This window comes from Ochotona princeps, unplaced genomic scaffold (genome assembly GCF_030435755.1).
Source record: "Ochotona princeps isolate mOchPri1 unplaced genomic scaffold, mOchPri1.hap1 HAP1_SCAFFOLD_1606, whole genome shotgun sequence".
NCBI lineage: Eukaryota > Metazoa > Chordata > Mammalia > Lagomorpha > Ochotonidae > Ochotona > Ochotona princeps.
Genome location: NW_026696382.1, coordinates 10468 through 31993, shown reverse-complemented (window position 1 = coordinate 31993; position 21526 = coordinate 10468). Strand labels below are relative to the sequence as shown.

Below are 21526 nucleotides of genomic sequence, written 5' to 3'. Positions count from 1 at the left end.
GCAGAATGACAAAGTAAGAGGTTGTCCTTCTGCTGCTTCACTGCCCCAGATGGCCCCGGAGGCTGGGCTAAGGCCGGGAGCTGGCCCAGATGGCCCCGGAGGCCGGGCCGAGGCCGGGAGCTGGCCCCGGAGGCTGGGCTAAGGCCGGGAGCTGGCCCAGATGGCCCCGGAGGCCGGGAGCTGGCCCCGGAGGCTGGGCTAAGGCCGGGAGCTGGCCCAGATGGTCCAGGAGGCTGGGAGCTGGCCCAGGAGGCCGGGAGCTGGCCCCTTGGGAGCTAGAAGCATTTTCTTTTCTTCTTCTTCCATTTTTTTTTAAATAAAGGCTTAAAAAAGGGGTGTGTGTGCTATTTTTATTTGGAAGACAGATTTAGTAAAGGAGAGTGCCTGGCATGATAGCCTAGTGGCTAAAGGGTTCTGATCCCAGCAGCCCCACTTCCCTTCCAGCCCCTGCCTGTGGCTGGGAAAGCAGTCGAGGACAGCCCAAAGCCTTGGGACCCTGCACCCGTGTGGTAGACCCAGAAGAGGCTCCTGGCTTTGGAATGGCTCAGCTCCGGCTGTTGCAGCAGCTTGGGGAGTGAATCAGTGGACGGAAGCTCTTCCTCTCTGTCTCTCCTCCGCTCTGCATATCCGCCTTTCCGATTAAAATAAATAAATCTTTAAAAAAAAAAGTGAGAAAAGGACAGACAGATCTCCCACCTGCTGGGTCACTCCTAAGTGGCCACCATGGCCGGAGCTGCGCCAACCCAAAGCCAGGAGCCCAGATCCTCTTCCAGGTCTCCCACGCGGGTGCAGGGTCCAAGGCTTTGGGCCGTCCTTGTCCGCTTTCCCAGGCCACAAGCAGGGAGCTGATGGGAAGTGGAGCAGCTGGGGCTTGAACCAGTACCCATATGGGATCCTGGCACTTGCAAAGTGAGGATTTAGTTGCTGAGCCACTGGGCCAGGAAGAGTTACTGAGGACCAGCAGATTTCCAACCCTTGGTTTGCCTCCCAGACACCTGGTCCAGGCAGATCCAGTGCTGAGCCTGTCCACAGAGGGAGGAACAGAGGCCCGGTCTCCTGCTTCAACATCGGGCAGGTGCCTGTGAGTGCTCAGATCTCCCAGTGCTGAGTGGACGCCAGCACCAGCAAGACCCGGGCCAGCCTGGCCAGGGGGCCAAGGGGAGACGGGCCAGGGGGCCCGAGGGGAGACGGGAGTCAGTCCCCAGGCCTTGGGCTGGGCTCCAGGGACTGTGCAGACCAGGTGGCCATGGTCCCGTAGGGCCCTAGCTCCCTCAACCGCTACCCCGGCCAGCGGGTCCGTTCCCCACTTCAGGTCCAGAACATGGGGCCGGGATCGCCACAGCGCGGAGGAGAGCAGGGACCGTGAGGCCTCCAAGGGCCACCAAAGACCTCCAAGGGCCACCAAAGGCCTCCTAGGGCCAGCAAAGACTTCCAAGAGCCATCAAAGGCCTCCAAGGGCCATCAAAGGCCACCAAAGGCCTCCAAGGGCCTCCAAGGGCTACCAAAGGGCCACTAGGGTCCACGGACTGCAGGCCACGCTCACGTGACCAAGACAGCACGGGGCGGGGCCAGCACGCCGGGGGCGGGGCCTGCGGGCCCGGAAGACAGCGGCGTCAGGGCAGGGCCTGAGGGCAGGGGGCGGGGCCTGCGGATCCGGAAGACAGCGGCGTCGGGGCGGGGCCTGCGGGCCCGGAAGACGGCGCCGGCTGTTGCCGCGGTCACGTGAGCGGAAAATGGCGGCCGCGGCGGGCGGCGGCTCCGCGGTGTCGGTGCTGGCCCCGAACGGGCGGCGCCACACGGTGAAGGTGACGCCAAGCACCGTGCTGCTGCAGGTGCGGCTGCCGGCGGGCGGGCGGGCGGGTGCGCTGACCCCGCGGTTGGCCTCGGGGCTTCGAGCTGGGCTGCGGGGCGGGCTCAGGTGGGCGGCGCCCGGGGCAGCCAATGAGCGGGCACTTGGTCGGTCGCCCCGCCCACCTCGGGGACGAGGGGCGTGTCCTCACCCGGTGCGCCCCTGAGTGTGGGGCCCCGAGTGTGGGACCCCTAAGTATGGGACCCTGAGTGTGGGACCCCGAGTGTGGGACTCCGAGTGTGGGACCCTGAGTGTGGGACCCCTAAATGTGGGACCCCGAGTGGGATCCCCAGTGTGGGGCCCTGAGTGTGGGACCCCGAGTCTGGGACCCTAGGTGTGAACCCCTAAGTGCGGGACCCTGCTGTGTGTGCGCCCCAAGTGTGTGACCTTAAGTGTGGCCCCCTGCTATGTGTCGTCCCCCTCCGTGCGCCCGCATTTTGTTGGCCCCTCTCACTCGGCACCCTGCTCCCTGCGCTCCTGGCTGTGTGTGCCCCTTCATGTGTGGGCCCCTCTGCTCGCTGCCCCCCACTCCATGCGCCCACCACTCCATGTGTTCCTCTGTTCTTGGTGTCCTCCGTTCTGTGCGTCGTTTGGTATGTGTGCACTCCCCTCTGGATGTGCCCCCCTTGTGTGCAACCCCCACCACTCCGCACCTGCCCCAGTGGGCCCCCTCCTTGCGCCTCCTGCTCCATGTGTTCCCCCTTCCCTCCCCACACCCCACTCAGTGCAACTCCCCCTCTGTTCCGGGTTCTCCCTGTGCCCTCCTCCTGTGCACCCCCCTCAGTGCGCTGTGCCCTCTGCTCCGGGTGCTCCCTGTGCCCTTTCCCCATGTACCCCCCTCAGTGCGCTGTGCCCTCTGCTCCGTGTGCCCTCCATGGAGCATGCCCTGAACCCTGACTGCTTGGGGACCATGTGGCACAGCTGACCCCCAGTCTGGGTGTGGAGAACTGTGGGGAAGAGGACGCCTGTGTGGGCGCGAGGGGCATCCAAAGGTGTGGGTGGCAGAGGTCTGTGAGAGTCAGGACCCTGGGACCCGCTGGGGCTCCAGCTGGACGGGGTCCCGATGAGGCAGGGGTGAAATGGGCAGCGTGCCTGGCATTGGGTGTGGGTTTGTCCTGCGAGCCGAGCCGACTGGCTGACACCTTGGCTCTGCCCTGGCTGGCTGCTGCCTGAGGGGTCGTGTCTACCCTGCACCCTAGGTCCTGGAGGATGCATGCCGAAGGCAGGACTTCAATCCCAATGAGTACGACCTCAAGTGAGTATGGGACGCTGGCTTGGAGGGGCCCCCTGAGTCAGCTCCCCCTTCCACCCCTGCAGGGTGGGGGCTACTCCATTTTTTCTTTAAAGGCTTGTGCTCATGGTGGCCTCATGGCCCCCTGCCTCAGGGGCACAGCCATGTTGCTCTCCCAGCCTGGCTCAGGGTGTTGTGGGGGTGCCCAGGGAGGGCTTTCCACTATGGGAGGCCAGTCGGTCAGCCTTGAGCAATTGCCCGTGCCAGCTCCACTCGCTGGTTGTCCCGTGGGCCAGGTGAAGTGTTGGCATGGAACCTGTGGGGGTCTCGGTACCTCCCTCAGCCTCACAGTTCCTGTCCCACCCTTGACACCCACCTGGCAGCCTAGAGTCCCTTCATGGAGCCGGGGTGCCTGATGCCCCCCCGGGGCCCAGACTGTGGGGTGCTTTCCCCGAAGTGGACGCGTTCTCTCCTGCCGGGTCCCCCGACCCCCAGTTTTCCATGGGATGATTGCTAAGGGGGCTGGTCCCTAGCCTGGGAGTGAGAACAAGAGGTGCCTGTGTTCCTCAACGGAGGCCTGGTTTGGTGCCTGGCTCTGACCTGGCTATCTCGTGGGAGGCCTGGGCCTGGGCTTCAGAGGGCGCGGCCGTGACTGATGCGGGCAGCCGAGGAGCAAGGCGGGGTCTGGACCTCTGTCGGACTCTTAGACAAGCAGAAGAGAAAGATTAGAGCTCAGGAGTTCAGCGGACATCACTTTTCCCTTCTTAAGATTTTATTTGTTTTTATTGGAAAGGCAGAGAGGAGAAGAGACAGAGAGGAAGATCTTCCATCTGTTGACTCACTCCCCAAGTGGCCACAATGTCCAGAGCTGAGCTGATCTAAAGCCAGGAACTTCTTCCAGGTCTCCCATGTGGGTGCTTTGGGCCGTCCTCCAATACTTTCCAAGGCAACAGGCAGGACACTGGATGGGAAGCAGGCCCACTGGGATTAGAAACAGTGCCCATATGGCATCTCGGCACATGCAAGGCGAGGACTATGGCTGCTAGGCTATCATGCCGGGCTCTGCTTTTTAAAAATGTATAATTTATTTAGGATTTTACTTGACAGCAAGGAAGAGGAGACACACAGCTCTTCCATCCGCTGCTTCCCTTCCCATATGGCCTGCAGCCAGGAGCCAGGAGCTCCCATGTGGGAGGTGGGACCCAAGGTCTTGGGCCATCAGCTGCTGCTCCCAGGCGCAGTCCTGCGTTGGCAGGTAGCTGGCATGTCCCTGGAGTGACGTGGCTGCTGCACTGCATGCCCACGAGGGTCTCCTGGCCGCCATAGTGTCCTGTGCAGCCGCAGGCCGCCCACCAGAGGTGAGGCCTCTGACAAGCCCTCCCGGGGGGCAGACAGAGCCATCCACCTTGGCTACTGGCCGTCCTCTAGGACAGCCCTCTGGAGGCCTTCCGAGTGGAGCAGTGACCCAGCCGATGGCTCCCAGCTCCACGTTTCTGGCCTGTGTCCGTGGCCCCCAGGGGCTCTCTGGGTCTGAAGAAGCAGCCCCTGGCTCCTGGCGGCTGTGCTGCTGCCCGCTGCCCCCAGCCCGCTCGCTCCTCGAGGCTGGGCAGGCTTGAGTGCCTTGTGTGTCTGCAGGTTTCAGAGGAACGTGCTGGACCTCTCTCTGCAATGGCGATTTGCCAACCTCCCCAACAATGCCAAGCTGGAGATGGTACCGGTCTCACGGAGCCGCGAGGGCCCAGAGAACACGGTAGGGTGACCGGTAGGCTGCTTGGAGGAGGCTGGCTACTGTCGGAGGGGACAGGTGGGGAAGGGTTTCCTCCAGAACAGGTGGGTGTGAGCCGGGGTGGCCAGCGGTGGCCAGCAGTGTCAGTGGGAGGGGCACGGTGGCCATGGCTGGCCTGCCTTCACTGCTCTCATCATGTCGTCTTTTGGGTGGTGGCAGGCATGTGGCCTGACTCGGGGCACAGTGTCCCAGCACCTGAGACGCTGTGTACATGCCGGGCGAAGTGGCCCTGGCCCTTGCCCTTGCCCACAGGGTGGCTGGGCTGCCTCCCTCCCCTCCCCAGAGCCAGCCCTGAGTTAGCCCCATTGTACTTTGCTAGCTTTCTTCTTTTGTAAGGATGATTTATTTTAATTTGAAAGGCAAATTTACTGAGAGAAGGGAGACAGAAAGCCCGCCTCCTGCTGCTTCGCTGCCCGGAGGCCAGGAGCCGGTGCTCCCTCCTGCTGCCTTGGAAGTGGGGTGGGATGTGGCGCCTTGCTGGGCCACCCATTCCCGATAGCTTGTAGGTCTTGGAGATTTGGGGGGACCCTCAGGGAGTTGTTGCAGGTGGAAGCATTAACTGTGGCCTGTTCCCTGTGCCCCCGCCTGGTTGCAGCCTTGGTGACCCTGTGGGTGGCAGGCGTGTGGCCTGGCACTTGGGACAGCCCTTTCCCGCTCGGGCTCCTGCTTGCAGCTCTCTGGGGAGCAGTGGAGAGGGCCCGTGTGCTGCCACCTGCATGGGCGACTGCACGCCGTGCCTGGTCTTGGCCGCACAGGCAGCTGGGGCTGCGTCGGCGGAGGGCAGCCTGCCACCTGCTCCTGGGAGGTGCGGCTCTCGTGGCCACAGCTGTCCAGCGGGTAGCAGGCAGGCGGGGCGGCACTGCCCTGCGCCAGCTGTTCCCACAGTGCTTGAGGTTCTTTTTGTTCTTTTTAAAATTTATTTATTTTTAGTGGAAATGCAGATGTAAGAGAAGGAGAGAAACACTGGCTTGCTCCCCAGATGGCTGCAAGGACCAGAGCTGTGCCGATCCAAAGCCAGGAGCCAGGAGCTTTTTGCGGGTCTCCCGCACGTGTACAGGGTCCCAAGGCTTTGGGCCGTCCTCGACTGCTTTCCCAGGCCACAAGCAGGGAGCTGGATGGGCAGTGGAGCTGCCGGGACACAAACAGTGCCCACTTGGGATCCCGGTGCTTGCAAGACAAGGATTTAGCCAATAGGCCACCATGCCAGGCCCTGTGGCTAAGATTCTTACACTGCTGTCGAGAAGGAACCCTGAGTCCTGTGGGGGTTCCTGGGGTGCAGGGGTGGTGGGCAGCGTGTGGTGCTGGACTGCAGCCTGCAGGGGTGCTGAGGGAAGGTCCCATGGCATACTGCTCTGTGTTCTCTTCCCGCGTCAGGCCCGCAGGGACCTGGACATGCTGAGAAGAGAGGTTGGCATAGCTCACTCTGCAGGTGTGGGGGTTTACTTTGGCTGGCGTCACTGTGGAGGCGGGGGGGGGGCTCCTTCCCTCCAGGGGTCAGGTTTTCCCCTTGCCACCTCAGGGAACGTAGTTTCCTACCAGGAAGCATGGGTACAGAGCCTACATCCAGCCCATAGCCAGAAAAGCAAGATGTACCAGGACTTAGAACCTGGCCATACAGGTGAGCTGGCGTGGCCCTCGGTGGGCAGGTGGGGCATGCAGATATGCTTGGTGAGTAGGTGGGCAGCACTTCCCTGGAACCTGTTCCTTTGCAGCGGAGGGGGGAATCGGGGACGAACAAGAAGAGATTCAACCGCCCCTCGGGTCTGTGCTCCTCTGGGGGACGTTCGTGTAGAAATCCTTCTAATGTACTTTAGGTAACTGTAAATACAGTTTTCAGAAATCTTTTTATAAAAATTACTTGACTGGAGGGCTATGGCTCAAAAGCTAAAGTCCTTGCCTTGCACACGCCAGTATCCCATGCGGGTACCAAGTCATGTCCTGGCTGCCCGCTTCCCGTCCAGCTCCCTGCTTGCGTCCTGGGAAAGCAGTGGAGGATGGCCAAAAGCCTTGGGACCCTGCATCTGCTTGGGAGACCAGGGAGGAGCTCCTGGCTTCAGATTGGCTCAGCTCTGGCCCGTGCGACCACTTGGGGAGTGAACCAGCGGATGGAACATCTTCCTCTCTGTGTTTTCTTGTCTCTGTAAGTCTGACTTTCCGATAAAAATAAATAAATAAATCTACCAAAAAAAAAAAAAAGATTACCTGAGAGTCCGAGACAGCTGCCATCCTCTGGTTTACTTCCGAAGCTGGCGACCAGGGCTCTGTCCATGTCTACCACATGACTGGCCAGGTACCTGCGACCACACCACAGGCACCCTGAGCCTTCGCCTGCCTTCGGCCTTCCTGTTAGCAGGGAACAGGAGCCTTGGGCCGGGACCGGAACCTGACTTTCCAGCCTACAGCCCAGGTGCCTTGACCGCTGGCCTCTGCCTCACATGCTCATGGTGTCGGGGCACCAAGGACATGTCACCTGCCAGTGGGCAGCTGTGGACAGGGTGGGAGGCCGCCCCACCTACCAGGCTCCCTGCCTTGCCCCAGGTCCGCATCGCCGTGCAGCTGGAGGATGGCTCGAGGCTCCAGGGGACCTTCTGCTTGGGCCAGACTCTCTGGGAGCTCCTGTGCCACTTTCCACACACCAGGTGAGTGCTGGCCCCCAGGGCTGGGGGCACAGAGGGGACTTGACAGGTATCTTCTTGGACGGGCCAGCATGTGGGCTGTCTGGACAGATGGACAGGGCTGCTGAGCTAGGAAGTCCCCGTGTGGTCATGCCACTCGGAGAGGCTGGCCCTATGTCTGTTGTAGGTTGGACCTGTTGCTTCCAGACCAGCCAGAAGGGCCTGTGTGGGTGTCAGCAGGAAGGGGTATCAAGGCAGGGGCAGCCCAGCCCTTCCAGAGAGCCTGCAAGCCTGGGGAGGGTTCCTGGGGTCCCTGGGGGAGTATGAACCCACCCAGTGCAGAGCCCCATGCCACAGGGGTCCCCTCGGCTGGCACGTCTGGAAACATCAGGGAAGTGGAGCTGCTCTGGGAGTGGGGCACCATGGGACCCTCAGAGTGACCCCGGGGGGTGCCTGCGGATCAGTGGTAGCCACTGCGGCACCCAGGGCCAGGTTCCACACTGGCGCCCTATGTGTGGGCCCAAAGCCTGCCTTACTGAGTAACACGGGGGTTCTTGGAGTAGCTGAGCCGACTCCCCAGAAGGAATCCGAGCAAGACACCCCAGGCCTGTGGGGTTCTGGGAGCTAAGGTGGGAACTGTGCTCAGACCTGGGGTGGCACTGGGATCTTGGACTGTCCCGAGTGTGCACTCCTGAGACCCCAGGCTGTCTCTGAGAGGAGTCCTGCGCCCCTGGGTCACCCCTGAGGGGAGTCCTGCACCCTGGGCTGTCCCTGAGGGGAGCCCTGCGCCCCTGGGCCAACCCTGAGGGGAGTCCTGACCCTGGGCTGTCCCTCAGGGGAGTCCTGCCCCCCTGGGTCACCCCTGAGGGGAGTCCTGACCCTGGGCTGTCCCTCAGGGGAGTCCTGACCCTGGGTTGTCCCTCAGGGGAGTCCTGCCCCCCCTGGGCTGTCCCTCAGGGGAGTCCTGCACCCCCGGGCTGTCCCTCAGGGGGTTCTTGCACCTCTGCGCTGTCCCATTTTGGTTGGGGGTGTGGATTGGGGAGGTGTATTTGTGCTGCCACAGCCGGATGCCACTGTGGAGAAGGTGTCAGATGGCATTGGATGTGGCAGGGCCACGTTGGCAGCCTCGCTGTGTGTGCATGCGCACTGAGTGGCAGCCCTTTGGGTGCTCATGTGGGTGTCTGGAACCAGGCCCCTCCTGGCTCTGGCTCTGGCCTCCTGTGAGCACCCAGTGTTCCTGTCACAGACAGAGCTGGGGTCCATGGCAGGCTGCTGCCCACCCCCATTGCTTCCCCAAGTGGGGATGCCCTGGCTGGGCTGTACTGCCCTGGGTCAGGTCCCGGGTGGGCATGTGTCCATGATGCTGGACGCTGGGTCCCTATAGGGCCCATGTGAGGTGATGGTATGAGGGAGGCCGGGGCAGCTTTGGGAACCCCAGGACATATGAGAAGTGGCTCCCCAGTGTCTTCTGGGGCAGTTGGGGGGCATCCCAGCAGATGTGGCCCAGTCCTGACCATCACTGGGAGCCCACTGGCTGCCGGGAGTACCCTGTCAGCCACAGGCGCCATCCACAGGGAAGAAGAGGTGAAGGCAGCTCGGCTGATTGGTTTGATTAGCTGGCCATCCCGGAGAGCTGTCCATGGAACCCAGGCTTGTGTGGGAGAAGATCCTTCCTGTCCCTCACCCCAGCCCCTTTCCAATTGTTCCTGGCTTGCCACCTGCTCAGGCAGAGGGCCCTGGATGCTGACCCACAGCACTGCCCTTCCTGGAGTCTTGTCAAACCACCACGTGGATAGGTACCCAGGGCCCGCACTTCATCACACTCTGCTGCTTGGCGTTTCTGTGGAGATGGGGATAAACTCAGGCAGGGTGGGGGTGCTCTGTGTGGGCCCCCACAGGCTCAGGGGGTGGGGGTGCTCTGTGTGGGTCCCCACAGGCTCAGGGGGTGGGGGTGCTCTGTGTGGGCCCCCGCAGGCTCAGGGGATGGGGGTGCTCTGTGTGGGCCCCCATAGGCTCAGGGGGTGGGGTGCTCTGTGTGGGCCCCCACAGGCTCAGGGGTTGGGGTGCTCTGTGTGGGCCCCCACAGGCTCAGGGGGTGGGGTGCTCTGTGTTGGCCCCCACAGGCTCAGGGGGAGGGTTGTTCTGGACAGGTCCCCACAGGCTCAGGGAGTGGGGTGCTCTGTGTGGGCCCCCACAGGCTCGGGTGGGGTGCTCTGTGTGGGCCCCCACAGGCTCAGGGAGTGGGGTGCTCTGTGTGGGCCCCCACAGGCTCGGGTGGGGTGCTCTGTGTGGACCCCCACAGGCTCACGGGGGGGAGGGGTGCTCTGTGTGGACCCCTAGGGTTGGGTGGCGGGCTGAGGCTGAGAGGAGGGCACTGTGGAGTACCTGGGCAGTACCTGTAGGCCACTGCTCACTGGTATGCGGGCGTGTGTGGAGGGCAGTCGCCTGTCCCCCACCTTGGGTTGGGGTCCCATGGAGGGTGTTTGAGCTCTGACCCCCTGGGAGAGCCCTGGTCATGTCTGTGTCTGGTTAAGGAACGTTGCTGCCCCACTGCTGGTAAGCATGGGCTGTGGTCACTGGAGGCGAAGGCCGGAGTGACTGCAGGTGTCCAGGGAGCCGCCAGGCGCCTCCTGGTGTCAGCTGTCACCTGTGCAATCGCGTCCCATGCCTGGTGCCTGCCAGCTGCCCGTGGCTTGCTGCTGCAGTCTGGGCTGTGGCCCGTGGCCCCTGGGGGCCCTAAGGGTGTGTGATGGCCAGGGAGGGTCAGTCTGTGTAGAAGGGGCACGGCCATGGAGCAGTGCCTTTCTGGGATGCCCCAGTTGTAGCACCAGAAATGAGCATGTGGGACTGCTGCCCATTTAGGGCCTGGGAGCTGGTGTCGCTGGCAGTGCCCAGGTCCGGGGGGAAGGTGGAGACCCCCACTCAGCCCTGGGAACTGGCTTGTTGCCCAGGGTGCCCTCAGTGGCTGGTCCTGGGGTACGGGGACCGTGACCCTCTGGGACTCACTTTGGATGAAGATTTAAGGCAGGAGGTGTGGGGAGGGGTCCTCCACTGGTTGTGCAGGGGTGGCCTGGGTGACCTGGGCGTTCCTGACCCCTTTGCTCCCCCAGGGAGTGCCTGCAGCGACCAGGCGAGGCAATTCCGGTCTGTGTTTCCATGAGGGATGAGGTAGGTGCCGCCACCTCCCCCACCCCCAGCCCAGCCCACTTTCCGACCTGGAAAATCCGCGCCCCTCGGCCCGGCTTCAAAGCAGCGGCTGGGGCCGTGAGGCTTTCCATGGAAAAAGTGGAGCGGCCGTCTGTGCCGCCGAGCCGCCGAGCGCCCTGTTTGTTTTTTCAGCTTCTCTCAGAGCCCGAGAGTCACAAAAGTGGTTTCGTTTCAGTAAATATTTGCTTTGCTGTGCGTTTTGATCTTGCTCGCAGCCGAGTGCAGCGGGCGCGGGCAGAGGGCCTGGCGCGGGGGCCTGCCGCCACGGCCGCACCCTCCGCGGGACCCTCCGCGCCCAGCGGCACAGGGGCCTGTTGTTCCTGCCTGGCCCAGCGCCCTGCCTGGCCGCCAGGTGGAGTTGCCACGCCAGGGCCGCGAGGGATGTGGTTCCGCAGTGTCCACGGCCAGAGCCATGGGTCCCACTGCTGGTGCGTGGCCAGACCCAAGGGACTTTTCCCCTCTGCAGGCAGCTCCTTGAATGGTCAATTACTGCCAGACCCGTTGCCTGACTTGCATGTCGGGAGGCCAGATTGCCCCTGCAGCTCCCTGACCGGTGGCCACGGGTACTAGGACATGGGCATGACTGGGTGGACACCTTTCATGGTGGCCCCAGAGCCTGGCCTTAGCACCTGGGACTCTGGGGCTCAGTTCCCTGCTGTGCCGGCTTAGGGCATGGGGGGTGCTGGGGGTCCAGGGGTGCCGAGAGGGGTTTGGGTGGGTGGAGGAGGTTGGGCCCTTCTCCGCGCAGGCTGGGTTTTGGGGTGGCTCCTGGGGAAATCCAGGCAGGGCTCTGCACCCACGAGGCTGGCTGCAGGGCCCCGTGGGGTGGGTGCTGGATGGGGCTGTGGTCACCAGGGCCCAGATCCAGCGTGAGGGCGCTATCCTGTCCGTCTGTCCTACAGGTGACTGGCGCGGCCGCCCTGCGCAGTACCACACTGCAGTCGCTGGGCCTCTCGGGGGGTAGTGCCATTGTCAGGTAGGTGGCACTACTGTCTGGCTCAGCCATGGCCTTTGAGCCAGAAGGGGGACAGGGGACACCCAGCCCTGACCACAGACCAGGGGCCTGAGCCCAGCCTCTGCAGGGATGTAGCTTCCCAAGGCAGAGGTGACGAATCCCTAGGGTCTACACCCCCTCCCCCGCAGGTTTGTCATGAAGCGGTGTGACACTGAGGGCAGGCCACAGCCCGGGGCCACAAGGAGCAGGACCCCAGGAAGTCCAGTGGACCACGAAGCCAGCGGTCCCCTCCCTCCCTTGAACTCTGGGGAGCTGATCCAGGGAGACCTGAGCCGTCAGGGGGACACAGGAGCCGCAGGGGCCGGCCACACACATGGCCCGAAGCTGGCGGACGCTCAGGCCAAGCAGGGTCCCAAGGAGGCCAGCCCTGGCGCCTTTGTGCCTTTCTCTGGCGGGGGGCAGCGGCTGGGGGGCCCTTCCTGTTCCGGAAGGCCTCTGACATCACCTTCAGCCAAGCTGCCCAAGGCCGCCTCCAGTCCTGGGGGCCCCTCCAAGCCCAAGAAGTCCAGGCCGGGTGAAGAGCCGCAGCCAGAGCCGGTGAGGAGCGTGCTGTGCGGGGTCGGGGGGATGGGAGCATCTCCTCCTGCTCAGGGCAGGGTCCCCTGACCACTCTGTGCTGCGCTCTAGCCAAGCGTCCTGAGGCAGGCAGCAGGTGCAGCTGCCCGCTCCCTTCAGTGCTGCTTGGGAGAGTGCACCAAGGTGGGCCCCTGTGGCCAGAGGCTGCTTGAGCTGAGATGGGCACATCATGGTATGTGTGCCATTGCCGGGAGCAGATGGCAGCTCCTGGGCTAGGTGGTAAGGTCCCACCGGGTGGGGCCCTGGAGAATAGTTCACACCGAATCCTGCGTGGTTCTGGGTCTTTCTGGAGCCCGTGTGACTGGTACTGTCAAACTTGGCTCTTATGTACCCAGCTTGTGCTGGCCTGGGGGTCCCCTCCCCCGCTTCTCTGATTCCTAGCCTGAGTTGGGGAGATCCCTGGAAAGGGGCAGATGGGGTGCCGCTCCCAGGAGCAGGGACCCCACTCTGAGGGGTGGTCCAGCCATGCAGCCTTCCCACATCCCAGCACATCAGCGTCTGTCCTGGGTCCCCTCTGCTGTCCCTCGGCCAGTGACGGGCCTGTGGGCTGGGGCTGCTGGAGAGATGGGGCCCGTGCTCTGGGCCCTGGGGTTAGTTCTTGCTGGCACGGCCGGTGTGCACTCTCCTGCCAGGGCTTGTGGCTTGGTTCTTTAGGCCTCTGGCTTTTCAGATGGTGTGGCTGTGGTAGCCCCAAGGCCACGGCTGCCTGCATTGCTGTTTGCCTCTGTTCCCCCTTGGCCTGGGGCCTCCTGACCACGTGGCTTCACTGTGGGCAGGGGTGTCCTGTGAGCTGTCCGAGGGTGAGTTATGCTGCCCTGTTGGTGCAGAGGGCACGTCCTTGGAGAGGAGCCCTAGGTCAGGGAGGATTCCGCTAGGCTGATGCTCAGGACGCTGGCGGGGGAGCAGGTGGCTGGAGCTGAGCCTGCCCCGTCCCGATGTGCTCGGTGTGTGGCCGGGAGTGTTCTGGACGCCCCCTGCACCCCCACCCCGAGGGGCCCAGGTCAGGGTGATGAGGCATGACCAGTGTTCTCCCAGCTTGGGGGGCAGGGTGACACTGGCAGTGGCCTGCAGGAGGGGCACTGTCTCTGCTGCCATGTGCCACGCCGGGTCCTGTGTGGCAACCATGCTGTCTCCTCAGGTGCAGGTCTACTTTGAACTTGGCCTCTTTGGTGGGGAGTCCATCCCAGTGCTGGCCTCTGGCTCTCAGCGCTCCCTGTAGCCTAGTGGCTCCCAGGCAGGGACAGCAGGGAGGGGCAGGGGCTGCCCGGCCTCGGGGTCTCCCTCCACCTCAGGGTCTCCCCTCTGCACCTCGGGGTCTCTGTCCACCTCAGAGTCTCCCCTCTGCACCTCGGGGTCTTTCCCACACCTCGGGGTCTCCCCTCTGTACCTCGGGGTCTCCCTCCACCTCAGGGTCTCCCCTCTGCACCTCGGGGTCTCTGTCCACCTCAGAGTCTCCCCTCTGCACCTCGGGGTCTTTCCCACACCTCGGGGTCTCCCCTCTGTACCTCGGGGTCTCCCCTCTGCACCTCGGGGTCCCCCCTGCACCTCGGGGTCTCTCCCTGCACCTCGGGGTCTCCCTCCACCTCAGGGTCTCCCTCCTGCAGCTCGGGGTCTCTCCCACACCTCGGGGTCTCCCCCCTGCACCTCGGGGTCTCTCCCACACCTCGGGGTCTCTCCCACACCTCGGGGTCTCTCCCACACCTCGGGGTCTCCCTCCACCTCAGGGTCTCCCTCCTGCACCTCGGGGTCTCTCCCACACCTCGGGGTCTCTCCCACACCTCGGGGTCTCTCCCACACCTCGGGGTCTCCCCCCTGCACCTCGGGGTCTCTCCCACACCTCGGGGTCTCTCCCACACCTCGGGGTCTCTCCCACACCTCGGGGTCTCTCCCACACCTCGGGGTCTCTCCCACACCTCGGGGTCTCTCCCACACCTCGGGGTCTCCCCTCTGCACCTCGGGGTCTCTCCCTCCACCTCGGGGGTTCCCCCCCCCACCTCAAGGTCTCCCTTCTACCTTAGGTGTTTGAAGTAAGGTGACCCTTCTTTCCCTGAGAAACTTAGTTTTGGGGTCTGCATCTTCTTATTGTGAAAAGATTTTTGCTTTTGGGGGGATTCTGCCTTTCTGGGTGACTGTATTTTCACATGTGCTCCCCCCCGGTGGCCACGTTGGGGTGGATGCTGACTGGGTGGAGCCCCCACGGCTCCTCGCAGCTGAGGAAGCTGAGCAGATGGCCTTGCTCCTCTGCTCCGACCTGGGACCAGAGGGCTGCACCAGGGCTCCCGGGGCGTGCGGGGGGCCATGGCGTAGGAGGGCGAAGGCCGGAGCTCAGGCACCTGCGTGGTCAGTGTCGGGAGTGGTCATGGTGCTGGGTCAGGGCGCCAGTTGTGTGGCCGTGTTGACGGCTTGGTCCTGAGGTCAGCATGCTGGTCACGTGGTCCCAAGGTCTGGCCGTTTCTGGACGAAGCTCACCTGCCTGAGAGGGCAGGCAGCTCTTCCCATAGCAGGAGTAGTCGCTGCCTTCCTGCCTGTAAGCCCTGACCGCTGTGCCCTGTGTCCCTGTGCAGCAGGTGAGTGGGGCCACGTGCCTGACCCGAGTCCCGCCGCGGGTCGCCCCTTCACAGCCCTTTTCCCCAGGCCTTTCTGGGGACCCGTGGTTGGAGGGACTGGGAAAGCTGAAGGCTCCTGGCATGGCGTGTGTGGGGTGAGCTGCCCTGTGCGTGTCAGGGTCGCAGAGCCGCCTGGGGCTGCCTGGGCCTCCGCCCCGCCGGCCCTTTCATCTAACTCTGGGATAGCTGGCTGGCGGCGGTGGCGCAGCCTGGCTGACAGCAGCGCCCCCAGGGGGCGGCCCCTCTGCTCTGTGTCCCTGTGGAGTCCCTGGGGGGGGGAGGGGAACTTCAAAGGGGCCCTTTGGTGATCAGCAAGTCTCCAGGCTCCCAGTAATGCCGTGCCCGTGTGTGGTTTTGGATTGAATAGAGAGACAGGATGAAATCCAGGCAGGTCCTCACGGGCCGGGCGGCTTGCAGGCGGCTGCTGCCTGCCTTTGAAGTCAGGCATTAATTATTAGAAGGTGCTGTGCCGGCGAGCGGCACCCGGCGCCCCCTGCCCCCCGGCTTTGAAGTTCCTGTACCGCCCAGGAGGCTGCTCCCGGCAGACACCCCCACGCCTGTGGCTGCCCTGATCAAAGGCCCCTGGTCCCTGCCCTTCTTGGAGTGACTGTGCCCATGCCCTGCCCACGGCAGCCAGTGGGCCCTGGGCCTGCCCTGCTGCTGGCCCGGCCAGGGGATGACCGAGTGGGTCCTGGGCCCAGCAGAGTCTGGTCGGTGTTGTGGTCGGCCAGGCCAGCACTGGTTGCGAAGCCTTGGGACCCCTCAACAAGTTACTATGCAGGCAAGGCTGTGAGCTGTGAGAGAAGTGGGGTGCCCTGCGGGGGACCTGGGGCGTGGTTGGTGTGCTGTGCACACGGGGCGTGAGGCCACAGCCTAGGAATGAGTGGTGAGTGTCCGGGGGAAGCCGGCAGCTGCCCTCCCCTGCCCGAGCCATGGACGCCTGGAGTGGGCCCCACACGTGACTTGTGCAGTTTAGTCTGGTACAAGGAGTCCTGGAGACTGGGTGAAACGCTTCAGGGTGGCGGCTGTGCCCCGCATGGCTGTGTGCTTCCCATGCAAACATCTGGGGTGAGCTGTGGGGCTGTGGGGGGCCTGGTGTGGCCTGGGTGGGGGCCCGTGTGCAGCCTTGCTGGTCTGCCCTAGGTCTGAGGCTCTGGGTGCCAGGCGGGGCCTCTGCTGTGAGCGGTGGTGGAGACAGAAACCCTGGAAAGTTTGAGCTGGACTAACCTCTGAGGAGCCTCTGTGTTGTCTCCGTGTGCGTCATCACGGCCAGGACGCAGCCGGGATGGGACAGGCTCCCTGGTGACCAGTCCTAGCTGGCCGGGTGTGCAGAGCCTGCAGCCACCTTCCAGCTGGATGCCTGCCTCTCCCAGGGCCTCCCCAGTGCCTCCCACGCCCCCGCCCTGGCTCTAGGTGGCTGTCATCAAGGGCCGCCGAATCTGCTGGCAGCTGGCAAGCCTGTGGTCCCCTGTCCCTTGGGTCAGCCTGGCCTCAGAAGGCTGTGTCCACCCGGCCCACTCCGCAGGGCCCCGTGCAGGCCTCTGCAGGCTTGACCCATACAGGCCAGCGGTCAGAACCTAGCTTGGCACCACTGCCCTGGAGGAGGCTGCTACTGAGACATGGGCCCAAGGGGACGCCCAGGCCACCCTGGCTTGGGTCGCTGGGAGCCCCCAGCCGCTTCCTGGCCCAGATCTGAAGCTGAACCCAGCACGCGGTGTGGGCCAGCTCACAGGGGCTCTGCCCAGCCCCACCCAGTGAGACAGAGTCCCCTGGGGCACTGGGAGCGGCTCCAGCCTGGGCTGGGTCAGCACCATTGCCCTGAGCAGCGGCCCCGGGAGAGCCGCCAAGGTGCTGTGGGCAGGGCCAGGGCCCTTGCAGCAGAAACCCCCAGATACCTCCCAGGCAACATGGGGGGTGTGTTGTAAGCACATGCGTGATGTGGATGTACATGTGTGCCCCTGACGGTGAGCTGCACTCGGGGCTCCCTGCTACAGGTGCTGCCCATCCCGGGGAGTCAGTCTCCCAAAGCGAGGGGCATGAGGAGCCAGAGGGGCATGCTGCCCACTGTGTTCCTGGACCCTGCGTCCTGGGCTGGGTCACCTACTATGGGCCTGCTCGCTTCCCAGGCCTGTTTCCATCCCCAGCAAGCTCAAGGGCACAGCCTTCTGGGCTGAGCCTGTGCCCCAGCCTGCCCCAGCTCTTCTCTGTCATTTGGGGCACCGAGCCCCAGTCCGGGGGCCTTGGCTGGGTGCTTGAGCCTTTGTGGGGGGCAGAGTGGAATGAGGCCAGAGGCCGGGTCCTGGATGAGGGGTCATGTTGGCTGCAGCTACTGTGGTGTCCCGCCCTGGAGGCCTGGTGACCTCACTTGTGGGTCCTTGGAAGTGCCTGGGAGAGTGCTGAGCTGGCCACTGCCCCCTCTGACCTGTGTCTGGGCTGCCATCCTGCCCTGGCCCTCCCCTGGGAGCTGTGGTGGGCTCTGGCGCTGCTGGAATGTGGGCGCCTCAGCTGTGGGCACAGCCTGGAGGCCAGGGGACCACAGTGCTGTGTGGGGCACACTGCTGCCCTAGGTGTGGAGGCACCAGCAGGTGCTGGGTGGACAAGCAGGACCTGTTTTGTCACGGTTGATCCTATGGACGCTGGCCAGCTGTGTGCCAGGGTCCCCCGGGCAGCGGGCCGGGCTCCGGAGGGCTGGGAAAGCTTCCCCAGCACTGGTCTGCCCTCCTGTGGGGGAGGCCCTTTGGCTAGCAGGACGCCTCAGCCAGCCTGGCTTGGCAGGGTGGCGTTGGCCTCAGCCTCAGGGAGGTGGCCGGCCCGGGGCGCCACGGGCGGAGCGGGCCCTGCCTTGTGGTTTTCGTTGCTGTTGATGCCAGTTAGGGGTGACACGTCCCTTCCCGTGTCCCCAGGGTGGGCGGGGGGGGTCGGCTAGTTCCTGGTGGTAGGAGGGGTAATGCCAACTGGGACAATGGGCCTGGGTTGTGGTCATTACAGCCCTTCTGGGTAGCCCCCGAGGTAGCCCCTGCTGCTTAGAGACCCCTCCAAGGTCGAAGCAGTGCCAGGGAAGGGCCCTGCTGCCCTTGCCCTTCCAGCCCTGGGCAGCCAGGGCCCTCCTCCTGAGTGTGGACGGGCCCTGGTGATCCCAGCCCTGGCCCCTGCACCCCCAGCCTGTGGACCGGGCTGCCCTGGTGTACCACCCAGACCTGGAGGAACTGCTGCAGGCCTGGCCCACCGAGCTGCCCGACGAGTTCTTTGAGGTGACGGTGGATGATGTCCGGAGGCGCCTGGCACAGCTCAAGAGCGAGCGGTGGGTGCCCAGCATGTGCCCCCATGTGCCATCTCCCACTCTACCTGCCTCGGGTGCTGTGGTGGTAGGTGTGGGGACTGCAAGGTTGCCCTGACAGGAGCCCTGGACCTGTCTCCCATCTCCACTGTAGGAAGCGCCTGGAAGAAGCCCCCTTGGTGACCAAGGCCTACAGGGAGGCCCGGATGAAGGAGAAGTTGGAGCGCTACCCCAAGGTGCATCCGAGGGCTCTCCCAGGGCCATATCCCAGCTGGCCTTCTTGCAAAGGCAGAGGGGCAGGATGGAGTGTGGGGGAGGAGGACCTCTACTCAGACACACGTGCCACTGTATCGGCTGGAGTTGGGCCCTCTGTCCGTGTCTCCCAGGCATGTGTCACAGAGAGGTGGGCTCAGGAAGTGGGCCTGGCACTCTGGTCAGGGTAAGCAGGGCTGCAGATGGCCGTACCATGTGTTGGAGAGGTGGCGTGGCAGGAAGAGGGGGACAAAGCGTTCACCTGCCGGGTTGCACCCCAGATACCCACCAGGTGGGGCTAGGCCGGCAGCCTGGGCTTCATCTGGGGTCCTCTCGGCTCTGGGAGCAGGTGGGAAGTAGAGCAGTGGGCATGGTCACCCCCTTACCAGCCCGCTGTCTGCTCCAGGTGGCCGTGAGGGTCCTGTTCCCTGACCGCTACATCCTGCAGGGTTTCTTCCGCCCCAGTGAGACAGGCAAGTGTGCGGGGAGTGGAGGGGCCGAGAGGGGGTCGGGCGTGGGGTGGCACCACCAACCTGAGCACACCTCTCCCGTGCAGTTGGGGATTTGCAGGAGTTTGTGAGGCACCACCTAGGGAACCCCGAGCTGCCGTTCCACCTGTGTGAGTGTCCCCCCCCGGCTGGGGCCGCCCAGGGAGGGGGCAGGCTCCCCAGGAAGCCATGGGTGCCCACCGGCTTGGGCACCTCCTGAAGGAGCGGTTGGCCTCTCCACAGTTATTGCTCCTCCGAAGACGGTCCTGGACGACCACACACTCACTCTGTTCCAGGTATGGCCTGGGGCTGCGAGGGCTGCCGGCCTCAGCTGGGGCCTCCAGGGCTCCTGGGCCGCTGGCAGGCAGGGCAGCAGAAAAGGAGGCACTGTTGGCTGGGGGGCCCTGGGTGCCATGTCGGCCATGTCCCACTGGCCTCAGAGTCCCCTCTGCAGAGGCCAGTCCAGCCCCATGAGGGACTGTGGTACCCCTCACCCCCAGCTGCCTGTTCTGGATACAGATGTCAGCCCTTGAGCCTCGCTGGGCTCAAGCTGGCTGCCCTGGGCAGGAGGCCCCACGGAGTCGGGCTGTAGCCGTCTCCTCTCATCCGTCAGCCCAGGGCCTCGCGGGGTGGGGGCAACGGGGGGAGGAAGTAGGGTGAGCCGCTTGACTTCCAGGTCTGGCAGAGCTGCTCATGGCTGCAGTCTGGGCCAGTCCGGGCCAGCCCATGGCAGCAAGTGGTGATGCGGGCAGGGTGCTAGGAGCCAGAGGGCACAGGCGCAGAGGGCCCTCCCCCCCCGCCTGCAGCCCTGGCACGGGTACTCCTCAGGGACCCCACTTCTCTGCTCCCTGTCCCCAAAGGAGTAGACATGGTCCAGCTCCTAGCTTCCCGGATGTGGAGGTGCAGGCCTGTCTTGCTGGCTGCCCTGGTCACCCCTGGAGTGAGTGTGGTGCTGCTGCTCGGGGACCCAGGGTTCCCCCTGTGGTCCTGCAGATGGGCCCTCACCCCCTGGAGCTGCTGCCTCTAGCCCCGTTTCTTGCCTGCCTTGTGGGGCTGCAGACCCGGGGCCTGGTACAGGCAGGGCCCTGGCGCTGCCCCACCCTCTGAGCCTGGGCTCCAGGGACACAGCTCAGGCCAAGCCCCCAGCCTGTGCACTCTGCCTGTGGCCAGCTGGGCCTGTGCACCTTGCAGTCTGGGGTACAGGCAGGGGACAGTGGCCTCGTGCCAGGCAGCCTGTGGAAGGCCTTGGCAGTCGGGCTGGACAGTGGCTGGGGAGGTAATGTGGCCATAGACACTTCCTGGGCAGTGCCCAGGCTGGATGCTGCCCTCTGCAGCACTGGGGCCACCCCCTTCTCCCTACCCTGGGAAGGACCAGGTACCGTGCCCAGCCCTGACTCCTGGAAGGCCTCCTCGGGGGCAGGGCGCAGCTCGGGTCCCAGGGGCCAGCTAGGGTCCCTTCTCTCCTGACCCAGACCTCCAGGCTTGCTGAGGCGAGAGCAGAGGCTGTGGTTCCTGGGCCTGCCCTCTGTTGGCCATCACTGTTCCCCAGCGCTGTGCAGGCCTCCTGGGGGCCCCCAGCAGTGACAAGACAGCAGGGTTCATCGCCTACTAGGGAACACTGCTGGGAATGGGGTGGCTGCCCCACCCGCCCCCATGACAGCTCCTGTAGCACCCATCTTCCCTCACCTGGAGTGAGGGTAACCCTGGCCAAAGCCCTGTGTGCTTTAGGGGGCAGGCTGGGTGTTCCAGCCCCTCTGCAGGTAGCTGGCTCCCAGCGGGCCGGGGTGAGGCCCTTCGAAGCTGGGAACCCCTGAGCGCCCTCTGCTTGCAGGCAAACCTCTTCCCCGCTGCCCTTGTGCACTTTGGAGCGCAAGAGCCAACAGGTGAGCCAGCCTCCCCTGCAGACCCTCCCACACCTCCCCTGCGGACCCTACCACACCTGAGTGGCCAGGGGGTGAGCCAGCCTCCCCTGCAGACCCTCCCACACCTAACCGGGCTGTCAGGGGGTGTGGGACGTGGGGCGTGTCCTCCTGAGCTGGCCTTGGCTTTGGGCAGCTGTCTACCTGGAGCCCAGGCTGCTGGAGCAGAGTGTGCCTCCGTCTGCAGCCGACACACTGGTGGCCAGGTACGTGTGGCAGGGGGGCGGGACTCCCCAAGCTGGCACCCTGCTCCTAACCTCCACCCCTCACCCCCAGGTGCATGTCCAGGCCCGCCGGGTCCCCACCCCCACCGGCAGGTCTTCCAGCCGCTGACGAGGGGGCCCCAGAGCCCCCTGAGCCCGCCGCAGGGATGGCCCAGCCTGTGAGGAGCCTGGACAAGGTGCCCAAGTGGCTGAAGTTGCCAGGTGCCTGTGCTGGGGGAGTGGGGAGCAGCGGGGCAGGGGGAGGGAGCGTGAGCTTTGTGACATCCGTATGTCTACCCTGCAGCCGGCAAGAGGTGAGAGCGCCCAGCCGCAGGAGCCAGCCCTGGGCCCCAGGACCCCACCCCACCCGAGCAGGAATAAAGCCACGTTTCTCTGCGAGCTTCCTGTCGTCTGTGGCCCCGCACGACGGCGGCGCAGGCAGGCGGCATCCCCAACCCACTGGGCACCGTCCGCTAGAGGCTGAGGGCAGCAGTGAAAGGTG

The 21526-nt window shown here is 64.5% G+C and overlaps 1 protein-coding gene across 1 annotated transcript; it reads left to right on the top strand.

Annotated features, from left to right (window-relative positions):
• The first annotated feature begins 1676 nt into the window (after positions 1–1676).
• ASPSCR1 (ASPSCR1 tether for SLC2A4, UBX domain containing) lies at positions 1677–21421 on the top strand. Its single transcript, XM_058659409.1, has 16 exons — positions 1677–1832; positions 3049–3104; positions 4716–4830; positions 7405–7505; positions 10592–10649; positions 11591–11664; positions 11832–12240; positions 18047–18186; positions 18317–18398; positions 18821–18887; positions 18971–19033; positions 19146–19198; positions 20734–20785; positions 20958–21027; positions 21098–21246; positions 21329–21421. Exons 1-16 carry the CDS (start codon positions 1734–1736, stop codon positions 21340–21342), a joined length of 1602 nt encoding a protein of 533 aa, XP_058515392.1. The 5' UTR covers positions 1677–1733; the 3' UTR covers positions 21343–21421.
• The last annotated feature ends 105 nt before the right edge of the window (positions 21422–21526 follow it).